The sequence below is a fragment of the Triturus cristatus genome, chromosome 4_1 (assembly GCF_964204655.1).
Source record: "Triturus cristatus chromosome 4_1, aTriCri1.1, whole genome shotgun sequence".
Taxonomy (NCBI): domain Eukaryota; kingdom Metazoa; phylum Chordata; class Amphibia; order Caudata; family Salamandridae; genus Triturus; species Triturus cristatus.
Window position 1 is genome coordinate 597,420,851 of NC_140585.1, and position 16,560 is coordinate 597,437,410.

At 48.9% G+C, this 16,560-nt stretch overlaps 1 protein-coding gene across 4 annotated transcripts in view; it reads left to right on the forward strand.

Annotated features, from left to right (window-relative positions):
• SEPHS1 (selenophosphate synthetase 1) overlaps window positions 1–16,560 on the forward strand; it is a 326,681-nt gene that overhangs the window by 158,019 nt on the left and 152,102 nt on the right. For all 4 annotated transcript variants that reach the window (XM_085652954.1, XM_085652953.1, XM_085652955.1 and 1 more), the window contains exon 5: window positions 433–587. In XM_085652954.1, the coding sequence (XP_085509080.1) occupies window positions 433–587 (155 nt within the window). The remainder of the gene's footprint in view (window positions 1–432; window positions 588–16,560) is intronic.

Here is a 16,560-nt window from a genome sequence, read left to right on the forward strand (position 1 = left end):
TCATCACAATATGCTGCATGATAGTGTACATGAAGACTTTGACAGCCTATAAAAACCATATAATTGTAACTGAATGGCAGTTCAGTAATGTCAGTATATAACAAATTTCCTGATAAATTCTTTGCAAATGGTATACAATTGTATTGACAAACAGCATGATTAAGTATACTTCCTTATGCATGGTGAGCATCCAATTTAACTTAACATGCTTTGCCAGATTTTGCTTCACCCATAAATATATATATATATATATCAAATGGCACATTAGAATTTACATAATTGCATGAAATTTAAGTAACTTAATACATAAGAAATTGAACATCAATATAAAACTATAATTCCTTAAACATGTTATGTAGCTAATGTAAAAATCCAGTGGAGTAGTGTGCTACCTGTCCACCATTAACATTTTTTTACATCTTTCTTCTGTAGGAGCGGGACAAGGTAATGCCCCTTATTATCCAGGGCTTTAAAGATGCAGCAGAGGAGGCGGGAACATCTGTTACTGGTGGTCAGACCGTATTAAATCCTTGGATTGTTCTTGGAGGAGTTGCAACAACAGTTTGCCAGCCTAATGAGTTCATCATGTAAGTCTGTAGGAAAATAGTTTTCCCTCATGTAAAAACAAATTGACTAAAATAACTTAGTCTAAGGTGATGCACTTTGTGCCTATATATTCATTTACATTTTGAAGGATAATTGCTTAGAAGCAATAACTTTACCCAAAATGGGGCGGCATTGTTATTCCAAATACTCTATAATATATAGAGTATAACATTTAATCTTTTCTGCAGGCAATCTCTAGAACCTGCCCGCCAGGCATGATCCAGTTATCTCCTTATCCAATGTGTTTGGCACCTTCAATACCAATGTTGTTGCTATCTACCACATTCTTTATGAGATCTAATGACATGCAAAACATCTCACAGGCTGGAGAATAGCAAATCCGTAGTCTGGACAGTAATTACACATACATGAATAAACAATTAATGCAGAAAGCGTCAGTATGCATGCACATACTGCCAAAGACATGGTGTAATTATCAAGATTTGGGTGACTAGAGGAATCAATGTCACCTGGACAACAGGTTTTCAGTGCGGATATTTAATTAAACAAATTGTGGCTAGGATATGATTGGTTTGACTCCAATAAACCAACTAAGGTAACATGCCTGAAAGAAATTACTGGTTAAAGGAAAATCCTTGACTGGAGAAATGGTGGCACACACAGTTATTATAACACACACACAAGGCACTGACCGTGCCCCACACAAGGTGGTGATAGTGACACGCATGTGGCACATATACTGAGTGCACACTGTTAACTAACACATTCAAAGTAAGACGGTAACACCCAGGGCATATACATATAGGAGTCCAATACAAAGACATGCTGGTTGCATGCACAAGATGGAGACCGGGACACACAGAATGCACATGCTAATATAAACGCGCCAGATGCACACACTGCAACATCCAAATTATAAAAAATCCACACACTGGTGAAAATTATCATAATTACTGTTGCTGACATATGAGGACAACTGTCTGCAAATGCAAGTTAAATGTAAGTGAACACAGTCACAGATTTTACGCAAAAAGCACATTGTCACAAAACCCAATTTAGCCACCCTTTTAAACTGCTGACCTGGTGTGAGCACAGTAAATGATATGATTTTCAAGAATTTTTCTTTAAAATACAGATGTTGCGTATTATAATTAGAAAGTACCTTCCATTAAGTTATTGCAAAAGCAGTAATTGCATCTCCTAGATAGCGGTGGAAGGCGAGGTCTGGGGAAGTCACGGACAGCATAGAAGATTTAGGGAAAGAGCAGAGGCCCCAGCCCTTCACAACATAAATACCGTATGAACACTGGACACTTGGCCTTTGAGGGGTGAGAGGGATGCACAGGGAGATTAAATGAAGGCATGGGGCCTCAGAGCAGTGTTGTGCGAAGGTGAGGGGGAGGCACAGGAAGATAAAGCGAGGGACGTTGTTTCAGGTAATAAGTAACTGTAGAAAATAAAGTAATGATGGGACATAAAGCAGCAACAAAGTGAAAGAAAGCGTGTGCTGTTGCATGCTGCAGTAAACAGCATGAAAGTTGTAAAACACGCACTCTCAAAGTGCTTAGCATTGATTAAGATGAAGTGAAAGTTGTAAAACAGGTACTCTAAACAGGAGCAGTAAACAAAGAAACAAATTAAATGTAGTCACTGCAGTGCAAATTAAGCTTAAATTAAACAAATGAGAAAACGAGCAGTGGACTCAGAGGGGTGATGTTGTGGGAGGTAGGAGGGGTGAGGATGATGCACAGAGAGATTAAGGGAAAGCAAGGGGCCTGTGAGCAGTGTTGTGAGATGGATGCGGGGGAAGCACGGGAAGATGAAGCTAAAGCGACGGACTGCTCTGTAGTTTCAGCTAAAAAGTAACTACAAGCTATGCCTAGCCCACTTGTCAATCAACACCTTCTCCCATCTATACAAAACAGAGCTGCCTCTCATTTGCCCTACTGTAGTGAACTTTGTGACCCCGCCAAGGGGTAGAACTAGAGTGCCATAGAAAAACTACACTAAATAAGACCACACTTCAGACGCTTCTCAACAGTTTCTCTCACCGCCGCGGGTCCAAATTCTAAATAGTGTATTGAGAAGGGGGATCAATAGACTATAGGCCACTTACCTGGTAATTAATTCTCCTTTGATGGAGAATATGGTGTCTCCAATCAAAAGAGGGGAGAGAAAGTGGATTACACCGTTCTCTGTGGCAACAAGTGGCTGTCTGGCGAGTGGCAACTGAATATCCCTGGCTCCAGAAAAAGTGGATTACACCGGTCTCCATGGCAACAAGTGGCTGGCTGGAGAGTGGCAGCTGAATGTCCCTGGCTCACACAATGGGGGCGCTTCACGGCCATATCCTGTGCGCGGATGAAGGCTCTGAGGGGACCTCACGAGTCTCGGTGCCACAACTTATTGAGCAGCCAGCCTGTTTGTGTAGGCTTTCACTCGTCTTTTCCAAGCATTCTCCTGCGGTGCTGGGCTGGACCTAAAAATTATGGTGCCTTGGGTATTAGGAGATAAATTGAGAGAGGGACTCTGAAATTTGGACTGCCTAGGAGAGTCACGGGGCATAATCCGGCACTGTTGTGAAATGGTGCGGTGTGTGACCACAATCCATCAACATCCCGGTGTATGCTTGCCATTCCAGGGAGATATACATGATCCTGCTGCCGGGTGGTTTGGAACCTCCCGTGCTGATCAGTGAAGCGCTGTGGTGATCAGCTGCGGAGTACTGAAGCCTGGCGCCCTGGCTGCCTTTCCTTGGTCTGGGGGTGTGGAGTGGCGTTTCGGCTGCCCTCCGGGCCTGGGGACAGAGGCTGGGGCCTGGTGCTGAAGATCGGTCATGGCCCTTGAAGGCAAAAAAGAAGGGGCCTGATGAAATCAGGGAGGGAGTAGCGCGCAAGACGAAAAGTAAATATCAGCGGCATTTAATTAAAGCATAACGGGCCTTCGAGAAAGGGAGGGAGCGAGCAAGCAGAAGTTGTGGTATGTTAAAGCGCTCGCATGCACAGCTCCTGTCCTCAGAGTTGTGCTAACACCACTGTACGTTTGCGAGGCTGCGAGCGAGTGAGCAGGAGGTGTGATAACGCGCCCCCAGCTGTACGCGTGCACATCGCCTGTCCTCCGAGTTGTGCTAACGCCGCCGTACGCATGCACAATTCCAGTCCTTTGTACGCGTGCACATGTCCTGTCCGCCTTCGGCAATGAAGTCGACAACAATAGATCTCGCCAAGGCTGCAACGCATGCGCTGCGTCGCTAGGTGAGACCTAAAAAAACAAGAATGTGGTTTTTCAGGTAAGTACACGATTTACAGTTCTAGTCTTCGGATTTCAGGTCACCACCAGGCAAGGTTCAGATTGGCACCAAAACTGCACCACCAGCGGCACAGGCGCGGCCGGATACTGAGGTCAGATTTGGGGTTGTACAAGGGGAGGGGGGGGGGCACAAGGCAGCACCAAACTCACACTCTCAGTAGCACAGGGGCGGCCTGTTGCAGAGTGCCAACACAGTGTTGGGAACCCCATGCAATTCAATGGTGGAGATCGAGGTTGAAGAAAGGCTTCAGGCTCAGGCCAGGAGGCCGAACGAAGAAAACCCACAGCTTCCCAGGTAAGCAGAAAGGCTAGAAAACATAGGGACACCATTGGTCAGGATCCCCAAGGCCCCGGGGCTTCGGGTGCAAGACTGCCCTTGAGCATCAGAAAACAGCTTACGGAGCAGGTCACGGTCATGAGGAGCATTCAAGTTGAGACTAACGGCGTCGAGATGGAGTCCGACAGGGGTCAGCCCACGGTGGACTCCTGCTCAGAAGCACTAGTGAACCTTCACAGGACAGGTGGGCTACTGCAACTTGTATCAACAAAAGAAGGGGGGGACCAGGAGCTAGTTATGGTCCAATGTCCGTGCTCCAGTATTAATTGTTACATCAATAAGGACATTGTTCCAAGTTGGAGGTGAAACAATATTGGTGACCACCTACTCAACGGGGAAAGTAGAAGAATGATAGAGAGGGGGAAAGAGAGAGGAAGAAAGAGAGAAAGTGTAGAAGGGAGGAAGAAGTGGAGGGGAGGGAGAGGTGAAGGTGAAAAGAGGCAGAGAGAACTATCCCCAGTATCAAGGATCCAATCCCGAAGGGGAGGACTCCGTGTAGCCTCTTGTTTGCCCTCACACACCCCGAAGGATGTCTTGCTTCATCATCAGGCTTTTTATTGCTCCTCGTCGGGCCGGCGCTGCAATGCCCTACGGTCCCCCGAAGGATCTCTTTTGCGGAGATCTTTTAAAGAGAAAAAGCCGATAGGTGAGTGCGAGTGTGTGGGATAAAACGGGGGAAAGAAGGAAAGGATCCAAGAAACAGGTGGTTACGTGCGTGCAAAGTTAGTGAATAAAATTACCTAGGGGTGTCCAAATACGCTTAATGTTGCGGGACCCCTGGTAAAATAAAAAGTCCAGAAGGTCAGGGAGTCACTAGTGGGCGCAAGGTGCTTATGTGACTCAGAAAAAGATCGACATGTTTCACACCTGCTTTGCCTATAAAGGTCAGTGGCGTTTCTTCAGGACCTAACTATGTGAAAGGATATGCACAGTATATACGGGGGTTCCAGGGATTGGGAAGGTAACCCGCGTCAGTAAGAGGGTGTGTTTGGTTCAAAACTGCGGGGTGCAATGACCTAATCAGCAGTGTAAGTCTAAGAGTAATTTCCTCAGAGCATTCCAAGACTTGTGTTACCTAGAAGGGGATAAAAACGGGAGGGGAAAGGATGGGAGAGTAAAGGAGGGGGACAACAAACACCAATGGAGGTTTGAGATGATACTGATAAAAATACTAATAACAGTATATCAGGCGTAGCACGGCGAGAACTGTCCGTGCCCCCGATTGCCATCCAAAAGGTAGTTTCGCAGTCAGTCATCTGATAGCTCAAAAAAGAAGGTAATCATACCAGTGTGCCACATCAGCCACATGACATCCGTAACAAACGTGACAACGGAGAGGTAGATACAGCATCAGGGGTTAGGGAAGGAGTTTAAGTGGTCGCAGGGAAATCCCAAGTCATACGATCAAATGATACAATTAATCAAAAATATTGACATGGAGGCACTCGCAAGGTGGTAGTTGTCAGTTAATAGAAGTGAAATGCAAGCCCCGGACATGGTGGCATAATTTAACAATGACTCATGTTACTGCTCAAATCACATGTGTGTGCTCCGTCTACCCTGGAGGGGTAAACCAAACATAACTGACAGATATATCAGAAAAGACATACGTTACACACAAACACACGTACCACGCTGCTTACCCTCGTGTGTATGAGGGAGGGCTTCCTAGGCTTGGCCGTTGGCTGCCCGCGCCCTATTTGCTAAAATAGAAAAAGACACACATTTCGGCAGTGTTACCTCTAGTCCCTTTTAGCGTGGAAACGCTGCATATGATTATCGTTAACGTAGCTTGTGGGGTCCCATCGTGTTTGAGTACTCACGGTTGCATCGGGGGGCCGGCTCATTCAGCACCTACCCTCTGCCAGCGGCTGCCTGTTGGTAGTGCGGGCTGTATTGGGTATCCCACTAAAATAGTACTGGTGAAGGCGTCTTCCACTTCCTGTTCGGTGCGCGAGAAATGCTGACTAACGGCCGCTGGTTGCTGCGCATGCGTTGTAGGTAGTGTCTCGAAGAGGCACATATTTGAAGACTATTAACTAGTCATAAGCGCATGTGCACAGTGGTATACACGGCCCTAGTGATAACGGGGAAGTGCGCCTGCGCACAGCATCTGACACGCGAATACGAGTAGTGAAGTGAGGACCCAATCCCATGAGTATAATATTGAATAGGATGTGTATAGTAGTCAGTGCGGAAAGGCAGTAAACTGGATCTGGGGCATATAGTATGTAATTTACAAAGGTACATATCCCACGCTGTAGGTAATGTATATCCGAGTTACAGGACCTCAAGCAGCTGCATAGTCATAAGTGTAGAGAGAGTTGATCTGTATGGGGTATATGCAGGGAGCCTGGTCAGAGTTCCACCCAGGGTATCTCGTCGTTGAGCCCTTTGGTGTCAGTACGAAGACGGAACTCCCAGCGTTGTTCCTGGCGCAGGAGGGCTTGGGTGTTCCAGAACGGTCTGGATTCGAGTACTGTCCATGATATTTGATCGCAGTTATGTCCAACCTCCAGGAAGTGGTTGGTCAGCTTGGTAGCTGTCCGTCCCCGTTGGATGGTACTCTTATGCTCACTTATGTGTTTTGATGGGGCGTGAGGTAATCCCGATATATCTGAGACCGCATGGGCACGTGATGAGATAAATGCAGTTCTCAGACGAAAATCCATATAAAGAGAACCTCATCATATGGAAGCGGTATATAGACGATATCCTGATCTTCTGGAAGGGAACTAAAACAATCTGCATAATCATACGCAGCGTTTCCACGCTAAAGGGGACTAGAGGTAACACTGCCGAAATGTGTGTCTTTTTCTATTTTAGCAAATAGGGCGCGGGCAGCCAACGGCCAAGACTAGGAAGCCCTCACTCATACACACGAGGGTAAGCAGCGTGGTGCGTGTGTTTGTGTGTAACAGATGTCTTTTCTGATATATCTGTCACTTATGTTTGGTTTACCCCTCCGGGGTAGACGGAGCACACACACGTGATTTGAGCAGTAACATGAGTCATTGTTAAATTATGCCACCATGTCCGGGGCTTGCATTTCACTTCTATTAACTGACAACTACCACCTTGCGAGTGCCTCCATGTCAATGTTTTTGATTAATTGTATCATTTGATCGTATGACTTGGGATTTCCCTGCGACCACTTAAACTCCTTCCCTCACCCCTGATGCTGTATCTACCTCTCCGTTGTCACGTTTGTTACGGATGTCATGTGGCTGATGTGGCACACTGGTATGATTCCCTTCTTTTTTGAGCTATCAGATGACTGACTGCGAAACTACCGTTTGGATGGCAATCGGGGGCACGGACAGTTCTCGCCGTGCTACGCCTGATATACTGTTGTTATTAGTATTTTTATCAGTATCATCTCAAACCTCCATTGGTGTTTGTTGTCCCCCTCCTTTACTCTCCCATCCTTTCCCCTCCGTTTTTATCCCCTTCTAGGTAACACAAGTCTTGGAATGCTCTGAGGAAATTACTCTTAGACTTACACTGCTGATTAGTGTGAGAAAGTGCCATCTTTCTTGCATGGTATGCCCCCACTTTTTGCTAAATTGCTGAATGTACTTCGATTGAGTGTACCCTGGGTTCCTGCCAATCAGGTGCCCAGGGCCTATGTTCCTTCCTTAAACCACACAAACTCCAATTTGGCACACCCTAGCCACATGTCAGCCCCTAGTAAATGGTACCCTAGGTACCCAGGGCCTTGTGACCAAGGAAGGCCTCTAAGGGCTGCAGCACTCATTGTGCCACCCTCAGAGGCCCTGTACCCTTACACACACACTGCCCTTGCAGGCTGAGTGTCTGGGTGCAGGACAAAACAAAGAGTCGACATGGCACACCTCACTGTGTACCATGCCCATCACCTACACTGCCAAGGCATATGTCAGCCACCCCTCTAGCTGGGTGCATTACGCCTATGGTGTGGGCACAGGAGCAGGAGCCCTGTGCCCCTACAGTACCCGGGTCCATTCCTGGGCACTGTATGTGCAGTGCTGTCATTTAAGAATACCTGGTGCTGAGAGCTTGTCAAACACGAGCTCCACAGCACCATATTGGCAACACTGAAGCCTGGGAAGTTTGGTATCAAACTTCTCAGCACATTGAACCCACACTGATGCCAGTGTAGGATTTAATGTACTAAGCACCCCAGAGGGCATCTTAGAAGATGCCCCCTTACAGCTAACTTACAATCCACGTCTGCTCTGAGGCTGCCCAGGCTGCCACACAGCAGACACGTTGCTGGACCCCTGGGTGGGAGAGCCCCTGCTCTCCCGGGCCTGCAACAATGCACATCCTGGGTGAGGTGAGAAATCTCCTCCCCCAGGATGAGCAAAGGGAAGCTTCAAAGGCATGCCGCCATTTGGAGTTTCCCCAGGCCACTGCAACCCCCCACTCTGGCGGGAAGCTTGGCCGGAAACCCCATACAAGGACAGGGGATGTGCCAGCCTGCCCACCCCACCCCTCAGGTGGGGGAGGCGAGGTGAAGCACATCTCCGGGCTCTCGCCATCTTGAAGATGGGAGGCCCTACCCTATCAGGATTAGGCTACTGCCCCCCTCCCACAGGAGAGAGGCAGGATAGGGGGTGTACCCACCCCAGGACAAGGACCCATTGGTCCCTGGCCTTCACCTACCTGTAACGCCCCTAAATCTAGTATTTAGGGGCACCCTGAACCTTCCTTCCGGAGAGTCCAGATAGAAAACGACAAGAAGAGCAAGAAGAACAAAGACCTGCCCTGCAGCTGCTAAAAAGAGAAGAAGACACCAACTGCTTTGGCCCCAGCCCTACCGGCCTGTCGACTCTCGAACCTGCACCAGCGCGGCATCCCTCGTGGCCAGCAACCTCACCAACCCCGGAGGACCTGGCTACCTTTTAGCTCTAAGCCCCTGGGACTCCCACGAGTAGAGGCTCTACTCAAGAAACCTATTTGCTATCCCTGGCACCAGCCCGGGACCGCGGACCCAACACACTCTGCACCAGCCAAGCCTGGCCAGTGCCGGAGTGGACAAAGACCCAGAGGACGACCCCACGGCGACTGTGACCCAGAGTCCGGCACCCAAGGACCCCCCTCGACATCCCGGAAGAAGCCTGCAGCCTCAGAACCAAGTGCCACCCCAGCCGCGATCAACCAGAGGGTAAGATTCCCGACGTCAAAAGGCACCCCTGCACCCGGCGCCCTGCGACCCCCTGTGCCCAATCCCGGGGTACCCACCTAACCTACAACTACCCAACTTACCTCTCGAAGTGGTGGTGGCACCTGAAACATCCTCGTCCCCGAGCCTGCAGCCTCTTTCCAAACCGGAACATTCCCATTGATTTCCATTGAGCGCCCTAAGGCTCAAAAGCACCCTGCACCCAGCCACCCGAGTGGCCCTGGCAGTCCCCTCTCTACACTAACCTACTTCCCCACTTGCCCTGAGTAAGTGACCGGGAGCCCAGCTCCCACAGCCGCGTGGCTTGCCAGACAGCAGCCACCAACCAAGGCCCCCCTATCCCTCATAGGATAACATTGGGCCCAACTCTCTCTGCACCCGGCCGTCCTGAAACCGCTGAGGGTGAACCAACTGTACCTACCTGACACTGGGGGACCCCTGAGTCCATGCCCGGAATTTCAACACTACCAGTCGAGTACTTACCCTTAAACCGCTAACTTCATTTTCCTCATAGGGTAACATTGACTGGCTTTTTCTTCAAAAATCTTCTAAGTGTGAACTTTTCAAAACTTCAAAAATTCACCAAAATTCAGCCAAGTGACAAAAACGAATTTACTCAACTGCTCCTAGGTGAGCTCCCAGTGCTGGATCTTGGTGCCCAGCCCTCACTCTGAAAAGTGTTCACAACTATACTTACCTCTAACTCATTTTTCTCCCATAGGAAACCATTGTCTGCTTTTCTGTGAAATTTCTTCTAAGTGTTGTGAGAAAGTGGGTTTCTGTTGCAGTAACCCCCCCCCCTTTTTTGCCTAATAGCTGATGCACTTTTCCTTGTTGTGCCCTGGGCTCCTGCCAATCAGGTGCCCAGGACCTGTGTTCCTTCCCTAAAATACAAACTCCCAATTGGCAAACCCTGGCCACATGTCAGCCCCTAGTAAATGGTACCCTAGGTACCCAGGGCCTTGTGACCAGGGAAGGCCTCTAAGGGCTGCAGCACTCATTGTGCCACCCTTAGAGGCCCTGTACCCTTACACACACACACACTGCCTTTGCAGGCTGAGTGTCTGGGTACAGGACAAAACAAAGAGTCGACATGACACACATCTCTGTGTGCCATGCCCATCTCCTACACTGCCAAGGCATATGTCAGCCACCCCTCTGGCTGGGTGCCTTATGCCTATGGTGTGGGCACAGGAGCAGGAGCCCTGTGCCCCTACAGTACCCAGGTCCATTCATGGGCACTGTAAGTACAGTGCTGCCATTTACAAGTACATGGTGCTGAGAGCTCGTCAAACACGAGCTCCACAGCACCATAATGGCAACACTGAAGACTGGGAAGTTTGGTATCAAACTTCTCAGCACATTAAACCCACACTGATGCCAGTGTGGGATTTAATGTACTAAGCACCCCAGAGGGCATCTTAGAGATGCCCCCTTACAGCTAACCTACAATCCACGTCTGCTCTGAGGCTGCCCAGGCTGCCACACAGCAGACACGTTGCTGGACCCCTGGGTGGGAGAGCCCCTGCTCTCCCGGGCCTGCAACAATGCACATCCTGGGTGAGGTGAGAAACCTCCTCCCCCAGGATGAGCAAAGGGAAGCTTCAAAGGCATGCCGCCAGTTGGAGTTTCCCCAGGCCACTGCAACCCCCCACTCTGGCGGGAAGCCTGGCCGGAAACCCCATACAAGGACAGGGGATGTGCCAGCCTTCCCACCCCACCCCTCAGGTGGGGGAGGCGAGGTGAAGCACATCTCCGGGCTCTCGCCATCTTGAAGATGGGAGGCCCTACCCTATCAGGATTAGGCTACTGCCCCCCTCCCACAGGAGAGAGGCAGGATAGGGGGTGTACCCACCCCAGGACAAGGACCCATTGGTCCCTGGCCTTCACCTACCTGTAACGCTCCTAAATCTAGTATTTAGGGGCCCCCTGAACCTTCCTTCCCCAGATTCCAGATAGAAACCTACAACAAGAGCAAGAAGAAAAAAGACCTGCCCTGCAGCTGCTAAAAAGAGGAAGACACCAACTGCTTTGGCCCCAGCCCTACCGGCCTGTCGACCCTCGAACCGGCTCCTGCTCCAGCGCGGCATCTCTTGTGGCCAGCAACCTCAAAAACCCCGGAGGACCTGGCTACCTTTGAACTCTGATTCCCTGGGACTCCCATGAGTAGAGGCTCTACTCAAGAAACCTACTTTTAACCCCTGGCAGCAGCCCGGGACCGCGGACCCAACACACTCTGCACCAGCCAAGCCTGGCCAGTGCCGGAGTGGACAAAGACCCTGAGGACGACCCCACGGCGACTGTGACCTCGAGTCCGGCACCCAAGGACCCCCCTCGACATCCCGGAAGAAGCCTGCAGCCTCAGAACAGAGTGCCACCCCAACCGCGATCAACAAGTGGGTAAGATTCCCGACGTCAAAAGGCACCCCTGCACCCGGCGCCCTGCGGTCCCCTGTGCCCAATCCCGGGGTACCCACCTAACCTACAACTACCCAACTTACCTCTCGAAGTGGTGGTGGCATCTGAAGCATCCTCGTCCCCGAGCTTGCAGCCTTTTTCCAAACCGGAACATTCCCATTGATTTCCATTGAGCGCCCGACGGCTCAAAAGCACCCTGCACCCAGCCGCCCGAGTGGCCCTGGCAGTGCACTCTCTACACCAACTTACTTCCCCACTTGCCCTGAGTAAGTGACCAGGAGCCCAGCTCCCACAACCGCGTGGCTTGCCCGACAGCAGCCACCAACCAAGGCCCCCCTATCCCTCATAGGATAACATTGGGCCTAACTCTCTCTGCACCCGGCCGTCCTGAAACCGCTGAGGGTGAACCAACTGTACCTACCTGACACTGGGGGAGCCCTGAGTCTATGCCCGGAATTTCAACTCTGCCAGTCGAGTACTTACCCTTAAAACCGCTAACTTCATTTTCCTCATAGGGTAACATTGACTGGCTTTTTCTTCAAAAATCTTCTAAGTGTGAACTTTTCAAAACTGCAAAAATTCACCAAAAATCAGCCAAGTGACAAAAACGAATTTACTCACCTGCTCCTAGGTGAGCTCCCAGTGCTGGATCTTGGTGCCCAGCCCTGACTCTGAAAAGTGTCCACAACTATACTTACCTCTAACTCATTTTTCTCCCATAGGAAACCATTGTCTGCTTTTCTGTGAAATTTCTTCTAAGTGTCTACTTTTGCAAATTTGAAATATTCTTTTAAAATCGTACCATTTCTGCAAACGAAATTACTTACCTGTTTTTGATAAGGACCCCAGTCCTGGGTCTAGGTGCCCAGTCCTGGATTACTAAAGTAACGATAAAGTACTCTACCTGCAATTTGAATTTCTTGCCATAGAGATCCATTGAATGTTTTCTTTGAAATATTTTCTAAGTGCTAACTTTTGAAATAGCTAAATATTATTTAAAAATCACTACAGTTATTAAGTCGACTTTCATCACTTGATTCTGAATACTGACCCAGAGCTGGATCTAGGAGCCAGACCTGGAATTCCAAAAGTAATCCGAAAAGTAATTTATTACAAATAACCTGACTGTACCATTGAGCTCAATGCATTGTGATGTTTAGGAAATAGGATTGTTTATTGCAACCAACTGTGACTGTTTACAAAAATTCATTGCTTAAGACAAAAAGTATTTATATGCAACGTCTCCTTCTGAGAAAGTATATTTTTATCCCCTTTGTGGCTCTAAAAATAAAACAAGCATATATTTTATATATATAAACCATTGGCCTAGAGTTCAGTTATTGAGTGTTTGAGACCATTTGCTGACTGAGTGTGTACAATAAATGCTTTACACTGTCCTCTGATACTGCCTTACTGCTCGACCAAGCTACCACTTTTGAGAGTAAGGTCATACCTAACTTTGACCTCTATCAGCCTCTGGGGGACTGTGGACTCTGTACACCCTGTACCTATTAGGGAACAGTATATACAGAGCCACTTTCTCACATTGGTGGATCAGCGGTGGGATACAAACTTGCATTTGTTGGACTACTTGGTTACCATCTGATCACACGACAGAACTCTTAAAAATTGCCTTTAGAATTCTGATTGGTTTTTCCAAAATTACTAAAAGTCTTGCTAGGGCCTTGCTTAAGTCCCATTAGAATTTTAGAAAAATAAGTCACTATAGTCAGGGTAGAGGGTTAGAACTGTCAGGTTAGAATGTCTCAAACAAACCCAGCTATTAGTGATAATAATAACATGGACCTGGTGGAGGAGCTCGACCTCACACCTTACTTACACTTGTCTTTCAAGGAATTGAGGTCCTTATGTAAACTCAAAAATGTACAAATGGGTCTGCATCCAACCAAACAAGGGCTCCAGGAGCTCCTGGCTGAGTATGCTAAAGACCACCCATCTGAACATGGTGATGGCCAGTCAGATGAGGAAAGGGAAACAGGGGAGGTGAACAACAACCTCCCCATACTATTTCCTAGGGAGGAGATGGCACCCATACCCTCCAACTCAAGAATTAGCATCTGGGCACCTAGAGACCACACAGGTGGCTCTGGTCCCAGAGACAACACTGGGGGACCCCCCAGTGAAGAGGACAGCCTTGTGAGGCTGGCCAAAAGAATAGATCTAGAGTCCAGGCTCCTGGCTCTAGAAAAGGAAAGGAGAGAGATGGGTTTAGCACCCATCAATGGTGGCAGCAATAATAAAAACAAGGATAGGGAGGAAACTTCTGACCTTAAAATCCCCAAAGGGATTGTCCCTAAATTTGAGGAAGGTGATGATATCACCAAATGGTTCACGGCCTTTGAGAGGGCTTGTGATATCAGGAAAGTAAAGAAACCTCTCTGGGGGGCACTCCTGTGGGAACTGTTCTCTGGTAACTGCAGGGACAGGCTTCTGACTCTCTCTGGGCCAGAGGCAGGATCCTATGACCTCATGAAGAAAGCTCTGATTGAGGGATTTGGATTCACCACTGAGGAGTATAGAATTAGATTCAGGGGGGCTCACAAAACCCAGACCCAGTCCTGGATTGATTTTGTAGATTTCTCAGTGAAGACACTGGATGGTTGGTTAGCTGGACATGGTGTGCAGGATTTTACTGGATTGTACAATTTATTCATGAAGGAACATATTTTGAGTAACTGCACAAATGAAAAGTTGCATCAGCATTTGGTAGACCTAGGTCTAATTTCTCCCCAAGAATTGGGAAAGAAGGCAGACCACTGGGTCAAGACTAGGGTGACCAAGACAACCACTGGGGGTGACCAAAAGAAGGTGGTCACAAAACCTCCCCAGGGGAAAGGTGGTGAGAATCCCCAAGATAAAAAGTCTGAGTCTTCCAAAGGGCCCCAAAAACCTGTTCAGGTGGGTGGGACCCAAACTACTCCCTATGTGCCCCAACCATATAGGGGGAAGAACTTTGATCCCTTAAAAGCCTGGTGTAATACCTGTAAGAAGCAGGGACACCTAACTGTATCTTGCCCCCAAAACAAAGCCCCTAAGGCACCCAGTACAGCCACTCCTGGGGCAGCAAGTATACAAATGGGATCAGAGGTGTACCCTGAGCAAATCTGGGAACACACTGAAGCAAGTTTAGTCTCCCTGGGAGAAGTGGAGTTTGCCACTGTGGCTGTGTGGCCCCCCAACTTAAAGAAATACTTACAGTACCCCTGGGTAAATGGAACTAGGGTAGAAGCTCTGAGGGATACAGGTGCCAGTGTCACTATGGTGAAAGACACACTGGTTTCCCCTGAGCAATACTTGATTGGGAAGTCTTACCCAGTCACCAACGCTGACAGTGTCACCACTAGTCATCCCATGGCCATGGTAACATTAGGCTGGGGGGGGGGGTTACTGGCCTGAAACAGGTAGTGGTCTCTCCAAAGTTGCCAGCTGCATGCCTGCTTGGAAATGATCTGGAAACCTCAGCCTGGGCTGAAGTTGAGTTAAAGGCCCATGCAGCCATGCTGGGCATCCCTGAATTGGTGTGTGTGCAAACCAGAGCAAGAGGAAGGGTGAAAAAGTAGGTTTGGAGCCTGGAATAATGGCCCAACCAACCAAGAGGAAGGGCAAGGAGACTGGGGGACCAGCTTCTGTACAGCCAAACACTCAGAACCCCTCTCCCCCTGGAGAGGATGTAGATACCCCTGAGGGAACTGAGTCCATGGAGCTTGACCCTTACCAGGTTGAACTCTTGGGCCCAGGGGGACCCTCTAGGGAAGAGCTGTGCCAGGGCCAGCGAGACTGTCCCACTCTTGAAAACCTGAGACAACAAGCTGCTTCAGAAGCCAGGGGAGATGTCAGTGGTACCCACAGAGCTTATTGGGAAGAGGGATTACTGTATGCTGAGGCAAGAGACCCCACTCCTGGAGCCACCAGGAGGGTGGTGGTGCCACAGAAGTACAGGGAGTTCCTCCTAACTTTGGCTCATGACATCCCCCTAGCTGGACATCTGGGGCAATCCAAAACTTGGGAAAGGTTAGTGAGTCACTTTTACTGGCCCCAGATGCACCAAAAGGTGAAGGAGTTTGTCAGCTCCTGTGTTACCTGTCCGGTCAGTGGCAAGACAGGTGGCCACCCAAAGGCCCCCCTCATTCCACTACCAGTGGTGGGGGTCCCCTTTGAAAGGGTAGGTGTGGACATTGTGGGTCCACTTGAACCTCCCACAGCCTCAGGGAACAAATTCATTCTAGTAGTAGTGGATCATGCTACTAGGTACCCTGAAGCATTTCCACTTAGGACTACTACAGCTCCTGCAGTAGCCAAGGCCCTCCTGGGTGTCTTCACCAGGGTGGGTTTTCCTAAGGAGGTGGTTTCAGACAGAGGTTCCAACTTCATGTCTGCTTACCTAACACACATGTGGAAAGAGTGTGGAGTGCAGTACAAGTTTACTACACCCTACCACCCACAAACCAATGGCCTTGTTGAGAGGTTCAACAAGACATTGAAAGGTATGATCATGGGACTAAATACAAGAAGAACCCTACACAAAGGGGGAAAGTGTGGGTAGGGAGGGTCCAAGGGATATGTTTAAAGACCAACTACAGTATGAGTCCCCAATCAACAAACATCATACAAAGAAATACTGTGGGTCTGAGAGTTCTGTGTGAATGCCTGATATATTCGAATAGAGTGAAACCATCTGGGGTATACCCAAAAAGGTTGAGTTCCCATCACCCACAAAGGTGGCTATTCATCATCTGGGAAC